Raw genomic sequence first — 17,177 nt, forward strand, 5'->3', positions numbered from 1 at the left:
GTATTGCATATGCAGACTCACGTTGAAGATTTTGTTTTTTAACTACATGTGAAACGTCTGGGTAGGAAGCATTCCACATTCTGATGAAAGTATTACCTATGGGCTATATTTAGAACAAAAACTCAAACTCAAACTCGAACTCGTCTCGTTCAGACTGTTAATAGACTTCCCTTTCATTTATAACACAACAAACCATATGATTCAGACGTATTGCGTTTTGACAAAATTCGTATCCGAAAACAATAACTTTGAACACAATAAAAGGAAGTAATGATTCTGTAATAGATTTTATGTCAAAAAGGAACAAAAAAACATCCTGAAAAATAATAATCTACTGAAACCTTGACCTCATTAATTGTTATTTTGTCCAGCAAAGATCAGTGGTTTTTGACAGGGAAGACAATCGTCAATCAGAAAGAACACAAGTTGAGAGTAACTTCTAACCCAGCATTTTAAATCAAGTTAATTCATCATTTGAAAAAAATCATCGTTTGAAGTGATAATAAGAGGTCAAATCAAAGTCCTTGAGGAGTCCGAAAAGTATAGAAACATCTTTTTTAGTTTTGAATGATCTATCAGAAAAACGAGTGGTGTCAAGAACAACAGTTGGGTGGAACAACATCTTATCACTTTGGTTGCAGAGAGCATAAGGACACAAAAATCGGAAAAAAAACATCTTGTTTGAATTCCGAGCGCTTCAAAAACAAATTGGCATCAGGAAGCAAAAAAAGGAGAACATCTGGAAACTAGAGGAACAGCATTTTGTTTCTCTATCGTCAGAGCGCATCATGAATCCCTAGGCTTGTGGAGTGGTTCAAAAAAGAAAACTGTTGGAAAGTAAGTTAAAAATTTCTTTTATCTCCATGTAGCTCTTCCATCATTTCAACCTATATAACTCATCCACGGATCAGAACAAGGCAGCCGGAACATAAAAATAGTTAAAAATTAGCATCCCTTAATCATCAGCAAGCATTTTTTTCTCTATGTTTTAAAGGCGAAGAGCTGAGATTAGTCAATTAGCAAATAATTAAGACACATATTTATTGTTTAGATTGCATCACATAAAATTTATGACCTGTCATATGTGAAATGTGAAAGTACTTTAAAAAACGAACACAAAACTACTTTTTAAAACATCAGGTCTGCTCTTATAACATATATATGAGTAATCAAAGGTCAATTGTACATTATTTTTTCCTCTTAAGGTACAAGTCCTGGAGAAAAACTTCTGAAGGAAAAGTTGTTCCATGAGTAAAAACTAACACAAAACTACTTTTAAAAAACATCAATTTTGCTCACATAACATATATATGAGTCATCAAAGGTCAATTGTACATCATTTTCCTCTAAATGTACAAGTCCTAGAGGAAAATTTCTCCTGCGCGGAGCAGTCGCAGGTTTTTTGTATCTCCTCGTCAATACTTCTTGAGACTCCCAACCGTGGTGGAGTTGGACAGCTATCCCCTTTTAGAGCTGTTATTGTCACAAGAAGCTCCTGCGAGGAGCAGTCGCAGGTTTTTGTATCGCCTCATCAATGCTTCTTGAGACTCCCAACAGGGGTGGAGTTGGGCAGCATCATCAATTTTTAGCGCTTTCTGGACAAGCGTTGTTTCTTTGCAAGCGGCTCTTCCTCTGCTTCAAAATCGATATACGGACATCTTGAGATTGGCTTTTACTTGGGAGCTGCGTCAAAATCCATTATTTCTTAATCATCGGACTCAATTTGAGAAGTTTTCCAGAACCCAGGATCAGGTGGAGAATATGTTTCTTCAATGTCGCTATCCAGTTGTTCAGCTAAATCTCCAATGATTTCACGTTCATTCATCTCAACATTGGACATAAGAGTTCTTTCTTGATGTTTTTTTTGTTCTTGACCAATTTTGTAGTGTCCATAAGCATATGAGCGAATGCCATCACTCAGATAATAAAGTTTATCGTCAAATGCACTCAAATCAATTTTGTTAGACTGTGTTATGTTGAGTGTGTGTTTGTCATTAGTTATAGATGTTACTAGTTTTCTCCATGGTGATTTTGAATTGAGCACATGTTTGAACTTCTCATGATGAAGTGTCTTTTTCACATGTTTGCTCTCACCCTTGGCACTTTGTTTGACTTTCTGCAAAGTTTTTACAGAGTAAGCTTTGGGTTTCAGAAAAACTGCTTCCATCACAATGTCGCCATTCAGCTCATCTGATAGTTTTAGTGGCACTTGTTTGTTCAATTCACTGTGTAAGTAATGATCCCTGGGATAATCACTCAAATAAAGTACATGTTTCAGCTGTGCAAGATCTTCGTATATGTCATCCGTCTCAATCTCGTAAAATAGAGAATCAGTGTCACGGTACATTACACGAGCTTTTTTGTCAAGCAAAGGGCTCATTTCCGTATAATAAAACCTGTAGAGATGTAGTTTTGACAGATCTAAGATAGCAGCACCCAGATAAGTTGGTTTATTCCACCTGATCTCTTTCTGGCTAAGAGTGATCCCGACTAGGAGCACTCGAAAAATGGTAAATTTCTCAAAGTTGTACTTGTTGCACTAGAATTTTGCTTTCTCGTCGTTTTCAACAAATACCATTTTGTATCGAGATCTCAAATTTTCCCTAGTCTTTCCGAAGCATGAATTGCGCAACAATTCGAAAAAGTTCTTTTCGGAATTGCTAATACCGGGTTGCTGTCGCAACTTTGTATTCTGTTCAATATAGCACCTCATAAAGTCACTCTGATTGAACTTCAGAGTTTTGTGTAGTTTGGTTACTTGGAGCCTCTGTTGACAATAAAACTTTAGAACTGAACAATGACATGCATAATTTGGCTTTGACTGAAACGTTTCGAGAAGCTTTGGGATATGACTAGCCGCGTTCCCCAATTCTAATTGATACTGAGAAAGCATCTCAGTATCTATTTTTAACTTCTCAGCAGCCAAAGGAAAATCATTGTGATTGTCATGTAATTTGCTAGGATATTTCAGATCAACCATTACAAAGTACCCAACATCATTTTCGTGAGATGTTTGCATGATCTTGTCCAAACTGATGTCTGACCATTCAAATCCTCCGGTTGGCAGTTTTTTCATCATTGTTCCACCGTAAATGTTAACGACGTCCAGAAAAAGTCCATAAGTACTCGGTTTTTCTTCATCAAAGTCATCCAAGTATTTGTTGTTAGCTTTTATATACCGCTTTTCCCCAATTCCATTCAAACCTCCACGGATTGCTCTCTCACAGAATAACAGCATATCTATATCAGAAAGCAAGTCCAGTTTCACTTCAGTTGTTTTCAGCATTACATCCCATGACATATCGGGTGCACTATAGTAATGACAGGGGTCTAATCCATATACCTGATCAAGCAGTCTTCTTTATTTTTTAAACACGTCAGCCAGAAGAATGACATCAGTTTTGAGATATAACAGGAGATAATCACCAAGATTCTTGCATTCAAGCAAATTCCAAACTTTGTTGGCATGCTGAATATCCTCCTCAGAAACACCAATTTGACCAGACACTGAATTTATCCACTGATCACCATAATGAGGCAACGACTTTTCAGAGAGTTTCTCAAAGCTTTCGAGATACGAATATGGGAAAACTCCTTTCTTTTGCAAAATGTCGACATGTTTTGGGAAATGTTTAGATAATCGAATGTAGTCCTTCGTTTCGAGTGTTGTAGCCAGCCTGTCAAGACTCGCCGATAGAAAACGAAAACTGTCCAGGAAACGAAATTTTTTGTAAAGTAGCTTGTCATCTTTTGTTCTACCAACAGGAACAAAGAACGAGAAGGAGATGTATGTCTCACTGTTGCAAGGAATTACTGCCATATTTTCTTCCGATTAGATTTCAATGTATTTCAGTAGATGATGTGCGTCATATGTACTTAGGTTGTGGAAGAAAATAGGCGTAACAGTCTGCGTACGAAGCTTCAGATTGCAGCTGCTGTGTGCAACTCCGTAGATTTCACCAGTAAAGTGATCATGATGGATCACTTTTTCGTCGTTCAAACACATCTGACAAATAACGCATCTCGTACTCAGATCAATCAATCTCATCCGTTCTTCATCAGATATTATGAGACGTCTATGCTTTTGTTTTCTCTCAGAAATAGATTTAGCGTTCTCTCGGAGCCACCGAAAAAACTCTTGGATGCATTTCTCACCTTCAAAGCCATAATAATAACTTCCACCTTTTTTATCAACAGCACAGAAACCTATAGCGCAAGGTTTCTGAGTGTCCTTGTTCAAGGTGTAGCTAGTATCAGGATTCTGGCGGCAGGTGTCATGCTTAAGGCTGACAGCCTCAGTGTCGGCGTAAATAACTAAAGGAACTCAAAACGTTTTATACCAGTTTGTAAATTCAATTTTTGATTCTTCCGTTGGCATAGTAATATTGACAGCTTTGTCTTCCCCGCAAAGTTCCAAATGTTTTTCTAGTAATATGGTGTTTTAAAACCCATGAAGGCAACGCTCGCAAATTTTGTATCGGTGATGTTCCTTACCACTGAATTGGCGGGCCATGAAAGCGTGAAAATTTGTTATCAAGCATTAGTGGCTGAGCAATCCATCAGTCAGCAACAACAAAAGAATAACTTTATGTGTATTCTTTCTCCAGACAAGTAAAGTGGTAGAAATTTGTTTTTGTCAAAACCAAAAACATTTATTCCAATATTGTTTAGTTCGTCAAATTTTGGAACATTCGTTAAGGACATCGGGAACTCGTTATTATCAAAATTCAGGTTGTGCAACTTTGGCTTGTATTTGTTTTGCCTCTCTCGTTTCTTGTTCTCAGGATGAAATGCTGCAAGGACTGAGTATGCAAAACATTTGTTATCATTGGTTCGAATTTTTAGGAGAAATTTGTTTCCGACTAGGGCAGCTGGTGTAGCAATATAACTGCTACCTCTGATGGGTTTAAATTTGTTAATGTTGATATCCAAACGATCGCTTTTCTGATCAACAAATCCATTTCCACCGGTTGCAAAAATCTGGATTGAGTTGTTCATTTGGTCAATCATTTCAAAATTTTCATCATCTGATAGTTCTGTTGTTAAAGTTTTCGACTTTGTGTTTGCATGACAGCCGACTTTGGTATCATCTGTTGGTTTCAACATCTGTACAAAAACAGAGAGCTGATTTTTCAAAGGTCCAAGCTCTGCTATTTTGTGTCTCACGAATAATTTAAGGTCTTCGAGATGCTCCGTAACAAAGGTGAACACATCAATTTGGTTGTCTGCTTGTATCCTGAATGACTGAAAAAACTTTCCAATAGCTTTTTTCTCTTGCAGCTCCAAACTGCATTCAATCTTCTCGGAAACCTCTGTGTGAGTACCATGAGCGTCTTCCTCACTTCTAGCACACGATGAAGTATCGCCATAAATTTGTGTACATTGCTTGCACTTCGCAAACGTCTGACATCTATGAACTGTTTTTGAAATGCTGAATCAAGTTTCTGCTCTGAGTGAACTTCTTATTACATTGTCCGCATTCATAGTCTGCTGTTTTTTTTCATATTTGCTCTTTCTCCATATGTTGGAATAGTTTCTACTTCTTGTTGTACTTCTTCGAGCACTCGCCACAGTTGAAAGCTTTCATCTAAAAAAGAAAAATGTTTATTAATATTTGAATACTGATGAACACTTTGAAAAAAACTTCTAAAAAGACTCATCCACAGATCATATATAATAACTTAAACCATACAAGGAATACAAGGAATTTAATCACTTAACCTATTCGCTTAAAATTCCTAAGAGATACTATCTATGAAATCAGTGTTTTATTGATTTTGACCTTGTATAAGCTTTTGTGGTTTTTTAAATATTGTGAGCTCACAAGGAATGACCTGATTGAAATTCACGCTGACACAATTAATCATGGAAACAATAAGTGCACACTTGATTTAAAAAATTCCGAAAAAAATAGCCAGTGTTTTTTTGGAGAAGAATCAGTAATTTAAGGAAAAGCGAAAATATTGAGACGTTTTGCTTTGTATTTTTTTATCTCTAAACTGCTCTTGAAAATTTTGGTTTTTATGAGAAAAATAGAAACTTACACTTGTATTTTGTTTGAAATATTGTGCCTGCAAAAAATTAGTTTGGAACACAATTTGCTTGACTCCAATCCAAGCGATTGGTTTGCAGTTGTTGAATGCTTTAAAATGATTTGTCTAACTAAATAACTTGCTTTTATAGTTTTCGTTTGTTTTTTAATTTTTTCATCAAATATTTACATTTATCAAATTGTTTTCTGTTTGGTTACGCTTAAACCTCTTCAATGAAGGGGAAAATTTATCGTTTCTTTCAGGTGATCCCAAATTCCGGCAAATACTGAATAGGAATGCAATTTTATATGGCGAAAAAAAATACTTTCAAAATACTTGGCTGGAACTGATGAGAAAATTGAAGATTGAACCACAAAAACATGGGTAGTCCTCCGTTTTGTTTTCCGAAATTAGTGGGTTTGCTTTAGTTTAGGAGAAAAAAGTTGCGAACTCACTATTTTGCAACCACATGCAACAACTAGATTCAAGTATATAAGGTTAAACTAACTTTCATAAGAATTTTGTTATTAAGTTTTTATAAATCAAAACTAATTCATTGGGAAAGAAAAAGAACGGCTGATCTGTAGTTGTTGAAAGTTTCAAATTGAATATTTTTAAAGCAAGGATTGTTTTTATAGTACTCTTGTCTCTCTAAAATCTGTTTGAATTGTTGTGTGTTGAATTGACTTTTCTTTGTGTGAACCCAGTGGACCAGGCTAAAATCAAGATAAGGCCCTAATGTTTTTTATTACTGACTTGCAATTTGTTTTAATATTAACAAATTTTATATCTGATTAGAAACTCGGTCTACAGTTGCGGAAAGTTTCCAACTGACTTTTGCTCCTTGATGGTTTTTGGATTGCTTCAAAAACCGTCAGACAAATTTTTTACTTACAGACAAATATGTTATCAATAAAGAGTGACAGAATGAAATCGTTGGTAATTTGAGTTGCAGTAGAAATTTTAATGCTTTTGAAGTTCAAAAAAAGATTTGATAAAAAGCAATTTTTGGATGCAATATGACAAAAAAATTGACCCAATTTTCAAAATTGATGATTGTTACCTCGGTGTTCAAAACGAATTTTCTCACAAGTCAACTGAGAACAATTTTGTGGTTGACAAACACAATTAATTCAACAGTCAATCAAAAAGTTAAGACTGAAGAGCAAATCAAGTTTTTCATTATCTCATAACACTGATTTATTATCGTACCTTGCAAAAAACAGGATCACGAATTTTAGCTGAAGTTGACAAAAACCAAAAAATTTTTAAAAAAATGTCAAAATACATATGGTTGTTTTAATTTTTTTCCAAAAAAAAAACAAATGTTTTTCAGTTTTGCTTCATCTGGTAATTTTATAAAATTCGAGTAGATTGTAAATGAGCTGTATAGTTTCCTGAAGGAGAAAGAGTCTACCCAATTGATTTCTGGGTTGGAGTTTTGTGATTTTTAATCGCCGCTTTTCATAGCATGGGAAAAAACTGGCTTTTTTGGGTGACGCATAGCATATTTTGCCTTGCTGATCTTTGTCATATCAATCAACAATCTGTTTTTCTTCAGTTTATTTTGTCAGTTTAACAAAGCTATAACGTTGCAGATCCCCGCACTCAGAACGAAATAATTTAAAACAGATGCTAAAATTTGCCGTTGATCTTTTATCTTACTACAGTTTTTTTTCGGTTCTATAAATTGGTTGAAAATTAATGTTACTACAGATACAAATGTAGTACATAACGTTCATAGTTCATACGGTAGTTTTGAAAAAAATTTTTGACGTTGAATTTCTTTTTCGGTGCTGCCAAACGAATCAGCACTCTAAAGTAAATGCATTTTAAACAAAATGGTCTGAACGTTTTTAACTTAATTTTTTCATTCAAAAACAAAGTTAGAGAAACTATGTCTTAGTTTATGACATCTACTAAGGCCTAATTTGCATCTACTGACTGCTGGAAACGTTTATTACAAATTTTAGGATTATTTTTAAGAACAATCTCAACAAACATTAATAAGTAGTTTCATAACGACAAGAAACTTTTGCTAATTGTCACAAATTTTTATCTCAATTTTTTTTATTTTAGATGACATATAGATGAACTCGTTTGTACGTTTTTGTTCTATGAATTTAACAATTGAACAGCCGCCAGGACGAAATTTCGTTTTGTTTCAATATAAGTGAAAGTCTCTAGAAATTCGCATAGTGGTTTTACTGAATTTTGGACATTTTTTTAAATAAATTTCCCAGTTTATTTATTATATTTTTCATCTAACAATATGTTTTTTATATGAACCTTCAACCTCTGATGACTCAAGGGCAATTTTTGAAATATTTCTGGACCATATTAGTTATTTTTAAAGCACTAACGGAATTTAGTCAAAAATTTTTAATGCAATTAAGATTTGTAAACCTTCAATTATGCATAAATAGGACTATTAGTGAGTTTTTAGTGCTTTTTGAAGCCTTGTTTTGATCAAGTAGGATTACATATAGCCTCTAAATTAAGTTTAAGCGAGAAAATTTTGCTATGATCGAAGAACTTTGATTAAATGATTCAGATTTGTTTCGATATTTTCTTTGTATATCTCATGCAAGAAGGTTTTGGTGTTAGTCCATATTTGAGACATATGACTTTAAATTGAAACAAAAAAGCTTTTGGAGAATTTTTGGAGACTTAATTTTTTAAAGTTATATTTGAAACTGCTTAATTTTTTACCTAAGGAAATTTCCGTTAGAACTTTCAGTTGACTTTTGATTACTCATATATATGTACGTTAGGAGGGGGAAAAATGATGTACAATTGACCTTTGATGACTCAAATAGAGGTTATGTGATTAAAATTGATGTTTTGTAAAGTAATTTTGTGTTTGTTTTCACTAATGGAACAACTTTCCTGAATGGAAATTTTTCTCTAGGACTTGTACATTAAGAGGAGAAAAATGATGTACGGTTGACCTTTGATGACTCATATATATGTTATGTGAGCAAGACTAATGTTTTTTAAGGTAGTTTTGTCTTAGTTTTCACTAAGGGAACAACTTTCCTGAAGAATTTTTTCTCTAGGACTGGTACATTAAGAGGAGAAAAATGATGTACGGTTGACCTTTGATGACTCATATATATGTTATGTGAGCAAGATTAATGTTTTTTAAGGTAGTTTTGTCTTAGTTTTCACTAAGGGAACAACTTTCCTGAAGAAATTTTTCTCTAGGACTTGTACATTAAGAGGCGAAAAATGATGTACAATTGACTTTTGATTACTCATATTTGTTATGTGAGCAAAATTGATGTTTTTTAAAGTAGTTTTATGTTAGTTCTGCTAATGGAACAAATTTTCCTTCGGACTTTTTTCTATTGAACTTGTACATTAAGAGGAAAAAACGATGTACAATTGACCTTTGATGACTCATACATGTGTTATCTGAGCGAAATTGATGTTTTTTAAAGCAGTTTTGTGTTAGTTTTTACTAATGGAACAACTTTTCCTTAAGAAATTTTTGTCTTGGACTTGTATATTAAGAGGAAAAAAGTGAGGTACAATTGACCTTTGATGACTCATATATATGTTATGTGAGCAAAATTCATGTTTTTTAAAGTACTTTTGTGTTAGTTTTCACTAATGGAACAACTTTCCCTTAAGAAACTTTTCTCTAGGACTTGTACATTAAGAGGTAAAAAGATGTACAATATTGACCTTTGATGACTCATATAGATGTTTTGATAGAAAATTTGATGTTTCTTAAAGTAGTTTTGTGTTAGTTTTTACTAATGGAATAACTTTTCCTTAAGAAACTGTTCTCTAGGACTTGTACATTAAGAGGAAAAAAAGATGTACAATTGGCCTTTGATGATTCATATGTATGTTGTGTGGGCAAAATTGATGTTTTTTAAAGTAGTTTTATGTTAGTTTTTACTAATGGAACAACTTTTCCTTAAGAAACTGTTCTCTAGGACTTGTACATTAAGAGGGAAAAAAAGATGTACAATTGGCCTTTGATGATTCATATGTATGTTGTGTGGGCAAAATTGATGTTTTTCAAGTAGTTTTATGTTAGTTTTTACTAATGGAACAACTTTTCCTTAAGAAATTTTTGTCTTGGACTTGTACATTAAGAGGAAAAAAATGATGTACAATTGACCTTTGATGACTCATATATATGTTATGTGAGCAAAATTGATGTTTTTTAAAGTACTTTTGTGTTAGTTTTCTCTAATGGAACAACTTTCCCTTAAGAAACTTTTCTCTAGGACTTGTACATTAAGAGGTAAAAAGATGTACAATATTGACCTTTGATGACTCATAGAGATGTTTTGTTAGCAAAATTGATGTTTCTTAAAGTAGTTTTGTCTTAGTTTTTACTAATGGAATAACTTTTCATTAAGACATTGTTGTCTAGGACTTGTACATTAAGAAGAAAGAAAATGATGTTTAATTGACCTTTGATGACTCATATATATGTTATGTGAGAAAAATTGATGTTTTTTGAAGTAGTTTTGTGTTAGTTTTCACTAATGGAACAACATTTCCTTAAGAAACTTTTCTCTAGAGCTTGTACATTAAGAGGAAAAAAATTATGTACAATTGACCTTTGATGACTCATATTTATGATATGTGAGCAGAACTGATGTTTTAAAAAGTAGTTTTGTGTTTGTTTTTTTAAAGTAATTTCACATTTCACATATGACAAGTTTATGTGATGCAATCTAAACAAATAAATTTGTGTCTTAATTATTTGTTAATTGACAAATCTCAGCTCTTCGCTTTTAAAAAAGAGAGAAAAAATGCTTGCTAATGATTAGGGGTTGCCAATTTTTAACTATTTTTATGTTCCGGCTACCTTGTTTTGATCCAAGGATGAGTTATATGGGTTGAAATGATGGAAGAGCTACTTGGAGATAAAAGAAATTTTTAACTTACTTTTCCACCAGTTTTCTTTATTGGACCACTCCATTTGCCTAGGGATTGTTGAAGCGCTCTGATGATAGACAAAGAAAATGTTGTTCTTCTGGTTTCCAGATGTTTTCCTTTTTTTTGCTTCCTGATGCCAATTTGTTTTTGAACCGCTCGGAATTCAAACAACATTTTTTTGCCTTTTTTTGTGTCCTTATGCTCTCTGCAACCAAAGTGACAAGATGTTGTTCCACCCAACTGTTCTTCTTGACACCACTCGTTTTTCTGATCCTTCAAAACTAAAAAAAGATGTTTTTATACTTTTCGGACTCCTCAAGGACTTTGATTGACTTCTTAGTATCACTTCAAACGATGAATTTTTTTCAAATGATGAATTAACTTAATTTAAAATGCTGGGTTAGAAGTTACTCTCAACTTGTGTTCTTTCTGATCGACGATTGTCTTCCCTGTCAAAAACCACCTCTCTTTGCTGGACAAAATAACAATTAATGAGGTCAAAGTTTCAGTAGATTATTATCTTCCAGGATGTTTTTTTGTTCCTTTTTGACATATACTCTATTACAGAATCATTAACTTCCTTTTATCGTGTTCAAATTTGTTGTTTTCGGATACGAATTTTGTCAAAACGTATTACGTCTGAATCATATGGCTTGTTGTGTTATAAATGAAAGGGAAGTCTATTAACAGTCTAAACGAGACGAGTTCGAGTTTGAGTTTGAGTTTGTGTTCTAAGAATAGCCCTTAGGTAATAATTTCATCAGAATGTAGAACGCCTCAAACCCAAACGTTTCACAAATAGTTAAAAAATATTATCTTCAACGTGAGTCTGCATATGCAATACCAATATATAGTTTATTCGCATTAGGCGCCCAGATTTCTGGTACTGCGCAAAAGTGTTCACTGGATTTATAGCCCTCAGACATTTGTATAGAAACAATGTTCTCCACAGTGTAAACGATTGATTATAAACTTATAGACCTGTGCTCTTCAAAATTGCGTAAGCAGGAAATAAGCCTGCATTCGCAGTACCAATATATAGTTTATTTACTTTAGACGCCCAGATTTCTGCTCAAAAGTGTCCTTGACAAATATAGACTGGATTTATAGCCCTTAGGCATTTTTCGGATATACAAACATTATTCTCCCCAGTGTGTTAATTCTCCGTATACACTTCCACACTGCCACGTTCAAAATGGATTTAAGGTAAGTCTTTTACATTTTCAGGCAACAATCCCAAAATACAGGGAATAATTGCCAAGAACTTTTCATCCGCGCGCATGATCAAACATGTTTGGGTAAAATCAGTCAAAAAGTGAGTCAGGGTGTTCTGGTTTCTTACTACTCTCAGCTATCGCTCTGAGGCTATTAACAAGGATATAATCGGTTGCTAATGAAGCAAAAGTTAATCAAAATCATTGTTGCGGATAACAACTCATGGTTTTGTTGATTTTATTATTCTTGGCATCTTTTTAAAAAAGTTTGCTAATTGATGGATTCTCCTGTTTGTGTTTTTCATTTTATTTTCACTTGAATTAGAATAATAGGGGTTAGGTCTCATCAGTTGCTAGTACGAATAAATAAACCAAAATAACGGTTCAAGTTCATGGCTAGTGCATTTGTGACATGGAAGCTGTTGTCATATAAGATTTGCCAATTTTTAAGCTTTGACTGTCATTATCACATCTTATCAATTTATACCATCAATGACACGTTTCATTCCTTAAATATGAAGCATTAATAATTTATTGCTGCCTCTATTAGCTGCTCTCAAATAACCTTCATTTAGATTGACACAACTCTATGACCTTATCTCTTTGAATTAAAGTAAATAAAAGTCAATTTCAAAGTGAAGAAATCGTTTTTGAGAGTGAAGTAAGTCAAGTGTGACCAAACATTTAATCAAGCGAATGAACAAAAAAATTCGCTCTACTAAGAGCAAAAAATGACGACACATACGCACTTCAGTTAAAATTGCAAGAACAAATGAAAAAAAAAGATTTGAAGTGGCTGTGACGTCATTTGGTCGTAACAAAGATCGCGACGACGAAATAAAAAAAACCAAGAGAAGGCGAAAAATAGCCCCAGCTATCGCATTGCGGCTATTAACAAGGACATGATCCGTTGCTAATGAAGCAAAAGTTAATCAAAATCATTGTTGCGGATAACAACTGATGGTTTTGTTGATTTCATTATTCTTGGCATCTTTTTAAAAAATTTTGCTAATTGATGGATTCTCCTGTATGTTTTGTTCATTTTATTTTCACTTGAATTAGACTAAGTAAGATTAGGTCTCATCAGTTGATAGTACAAATAAATGACCCAAAATAAAGGTTCAAGTTCATGGCTAGTGCATTTGTGACATTGAAGCAGTTGTCATATAAGATAAGCCAATTTTTAAGCTTTGACTGTCATTCTCGCATCTTATCATTTTATACCATCAATGACACGTTTCATTCCTTAAGCATAAATAAGTTTTATTGGAACAAGAAGCGTTGCTTGTCTTTTTGAATAGAAGCGTTTTTGTTCATAGAATATTAATCCCTGTTCATAAAGCGGATAATAAAAGTTTTTGTGCTCTACACATGCGTTCTGATAGTTTTCATTTGCTATTGCTCTCAATGGCCAGTTAATGTTTTTTAAGGATATTGGCACCAATTGTTGTCAAAAATGCTATTTTTTGAGGTTGATCCGTCTATTGTCTAATCACTTAGCCTAATTAAATATAGCTGGCATATTGCCAGAAAATAGCCGCAATAGCTTTGTAGAAATGCACTCTAAAAAACAGTTAAAAAAAGACAGACCAAAAAAATAGTCTTTTCATTGAAGCGTCTATCTAAAAATATCCTTACGAATCTGTATATTATTGCTGCCTCTATTAGCTGCTCTCAAATAACCTTCCTTTAGATTGACACAACTCTATGACCTTATCTCTTTGAATTAAAGTAAATAAAATTCAATTTCAAAGTGAGGAAATCATTTTTGAGAGTGAGGTAAGTCAAGTGTGACCAAATGTTAATCAAGCGAATGAACAAAAAAATTCGCTTTTCTAAGAGCAAAAAATGACGACACACACACGCACTTTAGTTGAAATTGCAAAAACGAATGAATAAAAAGCAGATTTGAAGTGGCTCTGACGTCATTTGGTCGTAACAAAAATCGCGACGACGAAATAAAAAAAACAAGAGAAGGCGAATAATAGCCCCAGCTATCGCTGTGCGGCTATTAACAAGGATATAATCCGTTGCTAATGAAGCAAAAGTTAATCAAAATCATTGTTGCGGATAACAACTCATGGTTTTGTTGATTTTATTATTCCTGGTGTCTTTTTAAAAAAGTTTGCTAATTGATGGATTCTCCTGTATGTGTTGTTCATTTTATTTTCACTTGAATTAGACTCATTAAGGTTAGGTCGCATCAGTTGCTAGTACGAATAAATTAACCAAATTAAGGGTTAATTCAAACTCAAGTTCATGGCTAGTGCATTTGTGACATTGAAGCTGTTGTCATATAAGATTTGCCAGTTTTTAAGCTTTGACTGTCATTATCACATCTTATCAATTTATACCATCAATGACACGTTTCATTCCTTAAATATGAAGCATTAATAATTTGAAAAAATGACTGGGTTTTTTAGGAGTGGTTTATATGGCTAAGACATTATTTGTTTTCAAATGTTTTAGTGAATTTTTTCTACCAAACCATTTAGTGCAGCTTCAATTTGGTCGAGAGATGACCCGAAGCCTTTAGCTATAATCTTAATGACTTATTTTGCGTTTTTGTTCCCTTTTCCACCCAGTGGTTTTATTAAGGTTTGGACTTTCAAGTTGTCTGGTATATTGTTTAAGGATTGTAGTTTATAGTTACTCGTTTTGTTCCTCTCTTTGAGGCCACCATTTTTCAAAATGTTCTGATTTTGGTCAGTTTTCTGTTTTTTTGTCACTTGTTTACTTTGTCTCTCCTTGATTTCGACAAGGTTGTTGTATAGTGCACTCATTCTAACGATACGCAGTTTTAATTGTTATATAAAGTGTAGTTATTTTGGAAGATTTTTACAATTCTGGTTTTTGCGAATCTATTTTTGTGAATTCTTATTAATTTTTTTGTTGATTTCTGCGCGTTTAGGTTAATGTGCTTTGTTGACTTGCAAAGTTTGATGTTGCTGGAAAAACGTTGCTGTTCAGATCATTAATTAGTTCAATTCTTTGGATTGTAATCGAGAACTTGTCCTGCTATGTTTTAATGTTTGACTTAGTGTCTGTCTAATGTTTGTGCCCACTCGTTGTCGCAAGATTTTATTTTTTCCATCCAATGTCTTGTTAATAACTCTTGATTTCACATTTAATTGATTAGATTGAATATTTACACTAATCGATTGGAAGTGAAATTTTGCTTTAGCTGGTAAAGATGGGAATGTGGGCAAAGATAAAGTACATCTTAGCTTAATTTGATCTTAACTCGATCTAGTTTTTATATTTTTCTGGCATATTTACCGTATTTTATTTACCGTGTGTTTAGTGCAACTGAAGTACAACTTCATAGACACAATCAGTGCATTCGGAGGACTTGGAGGCCTGTTCATTGGAGCCAGTTTAGTGACAGCCACTGAGATCATATTCCTCTCTTCCGATCTGTCCTCAAGTCTTCTTCACCATCTAATCAAGTTCACAGGCAAAAACAGAATTGACCAGAAAATTCTGCCGATGGTTGAAATGAACAGATAAAATGTGGACTTCAAAGAGATACAAACTCTACCCAGTTTTTTGAACTCTTAATTTTAAATTTCGAATTTCAAATTTGAATTCTAAAATGATCAATTCCTGCAATACAACGTTTCTTTTGCTACGCGTTACTTTTTACGATATATGTTCTACATGTACTTCTTATCATTAGTTTTCTGTTCTCAGTCCACACCAGGATCCACTCTCACAGAATTTTACTGAAAAAGGAGTCTGCATTTAAGCCAAAGACTGGAAAAATTATCACCATAGGTCGAAGTCTATGAAAACAATCCAAACCTAAGGCAAAATCTGGATATATTTTCTGGGATCTTTTGCCCTTTGTGCCCCCTTCAGCGGAGTGGGTGCAAATTATTTGCAAACCCCGACGCACGGGCCATTTTTACATTAAGATTTACTGCATAAAAAGACACGTGCTGTAACTGTGGGGCGCATAACGTACTGGGGGGCCAAAACGAAAAAGATGCATTTTCAGACCACATGTGCAGGTTTGCAAAAAGGGCTGATCATGGTGCCAAAGCTGTATCAGCTTAGCCTGCCAGTGGCAACCAATTCAAAAAGAAGTCTTTAGAGCACTGAAAAAGATAGAGGCCAGCAGATGAAAACCTATTGCTTGTCCTAGAAATTTGTGCGCGAAGAAAAAAATGTTGAGGCCGGACAGCCCTCCAAAACTTGACGGGTTTTTTCTGCAAAACTCAATTTTCTTAAAGCAAAAATCAACAAAAAGTGATAATGAAAACCACATAAAAGCAATCAACATGAGTTCGCGAGCTCTCCGTTACTGTACAATTGAATTTTAGCACGTTATCATTTTAAAACCAACACCTGATTAAACCAAGCTTTTTAAAAACCAAAGGAACTCAAAACGAATACTCAGGTCATAAAAAACTAAGAAAAATAAACCTCATCTGCACCAGTAACGTGTATATGGGTACCTCCGCAACATAGAGCCGCGATACGGTACCCATATACACATTACTCTAATTCCCTTTATATATCCACTACTCTATATTCACTTCTTTTATATTTTAAATCTATCATTTCTTGTCTCACTTAGTGCAAGCCACCAGTACAAAGTTAAGCTGGTAATTAACCTTTATCAGACGGATCCGTGAAGCGGTTTCACCGATAGTTCGGGTTCTATCCTCACTGACTCCAGTGAACGTATCCCAGGTACTAGAATAAAACTAGTGAGACCGTGTAAAAAGCACGTAAAATCAACTTGCGAAAAAACTTGAGCAAAAACTGAAAGAAATATTAAAATAATAAAATTTCTCATATATCCCCTAATCAATATTTAATCAATTTAAAAATAAAACTTTCTGTCTCACTTGGTGTAGTGGTTAAATCATCGGGTCTAGTTAAGTTGCTTTAGCAAACGGAAGGTTTGGGTTTCCTTCCTCACTGACTCCAGTGAACGTCCCCCGACTCTGATGAAATACTATAAAATTAAGTGAGATAAAAAACCAAATTCACAGTTCTTAAAAAGGATGATCCCTGC

The 17,177-nt window shown here is 33.9% G+C and overlaps 1 protein-coding gene across 1 annotated transcript in view; it reads left to right on the forward strand.

Moving 5' to 3' along the window:
* LOC142352920 (degenerin del-1-like) overlaps positions 1-15,782 on the forward strand; it is a 36,935-nt gene extending 21,153 nt beyond the window's left edge. Inside the window, exon 6 of the mRNA XM_075405077.1 lies at positions 15,456-15,782. Coding sequence (XP_075261192.1) covers positions 15,456-15,661 — 206 coding nt within the window. The 3' untranslated portion in view covers positions 15,662-15,782. The remainder of the gene's footprint in view (positions 1-15,455) is intronic.
* Positions 15,783-17,177: the final 1,395 nt, after the last annotated feature.

Source organism: Convolutriloba macropyga, chromosome 14, assembly GCF_964194025.1.
Source record: "Convolutriloba macropyga chromosome 14, txConMacr16.3, whole genome shotgun sequence".
In the NCBI taxonomy this organism is placed as follows: Eukaryota; Metazoa; Xenacoelomorpha; order Acoela; family Convolutidae; genus Convolutriloba; species Convolutriloba macropyga.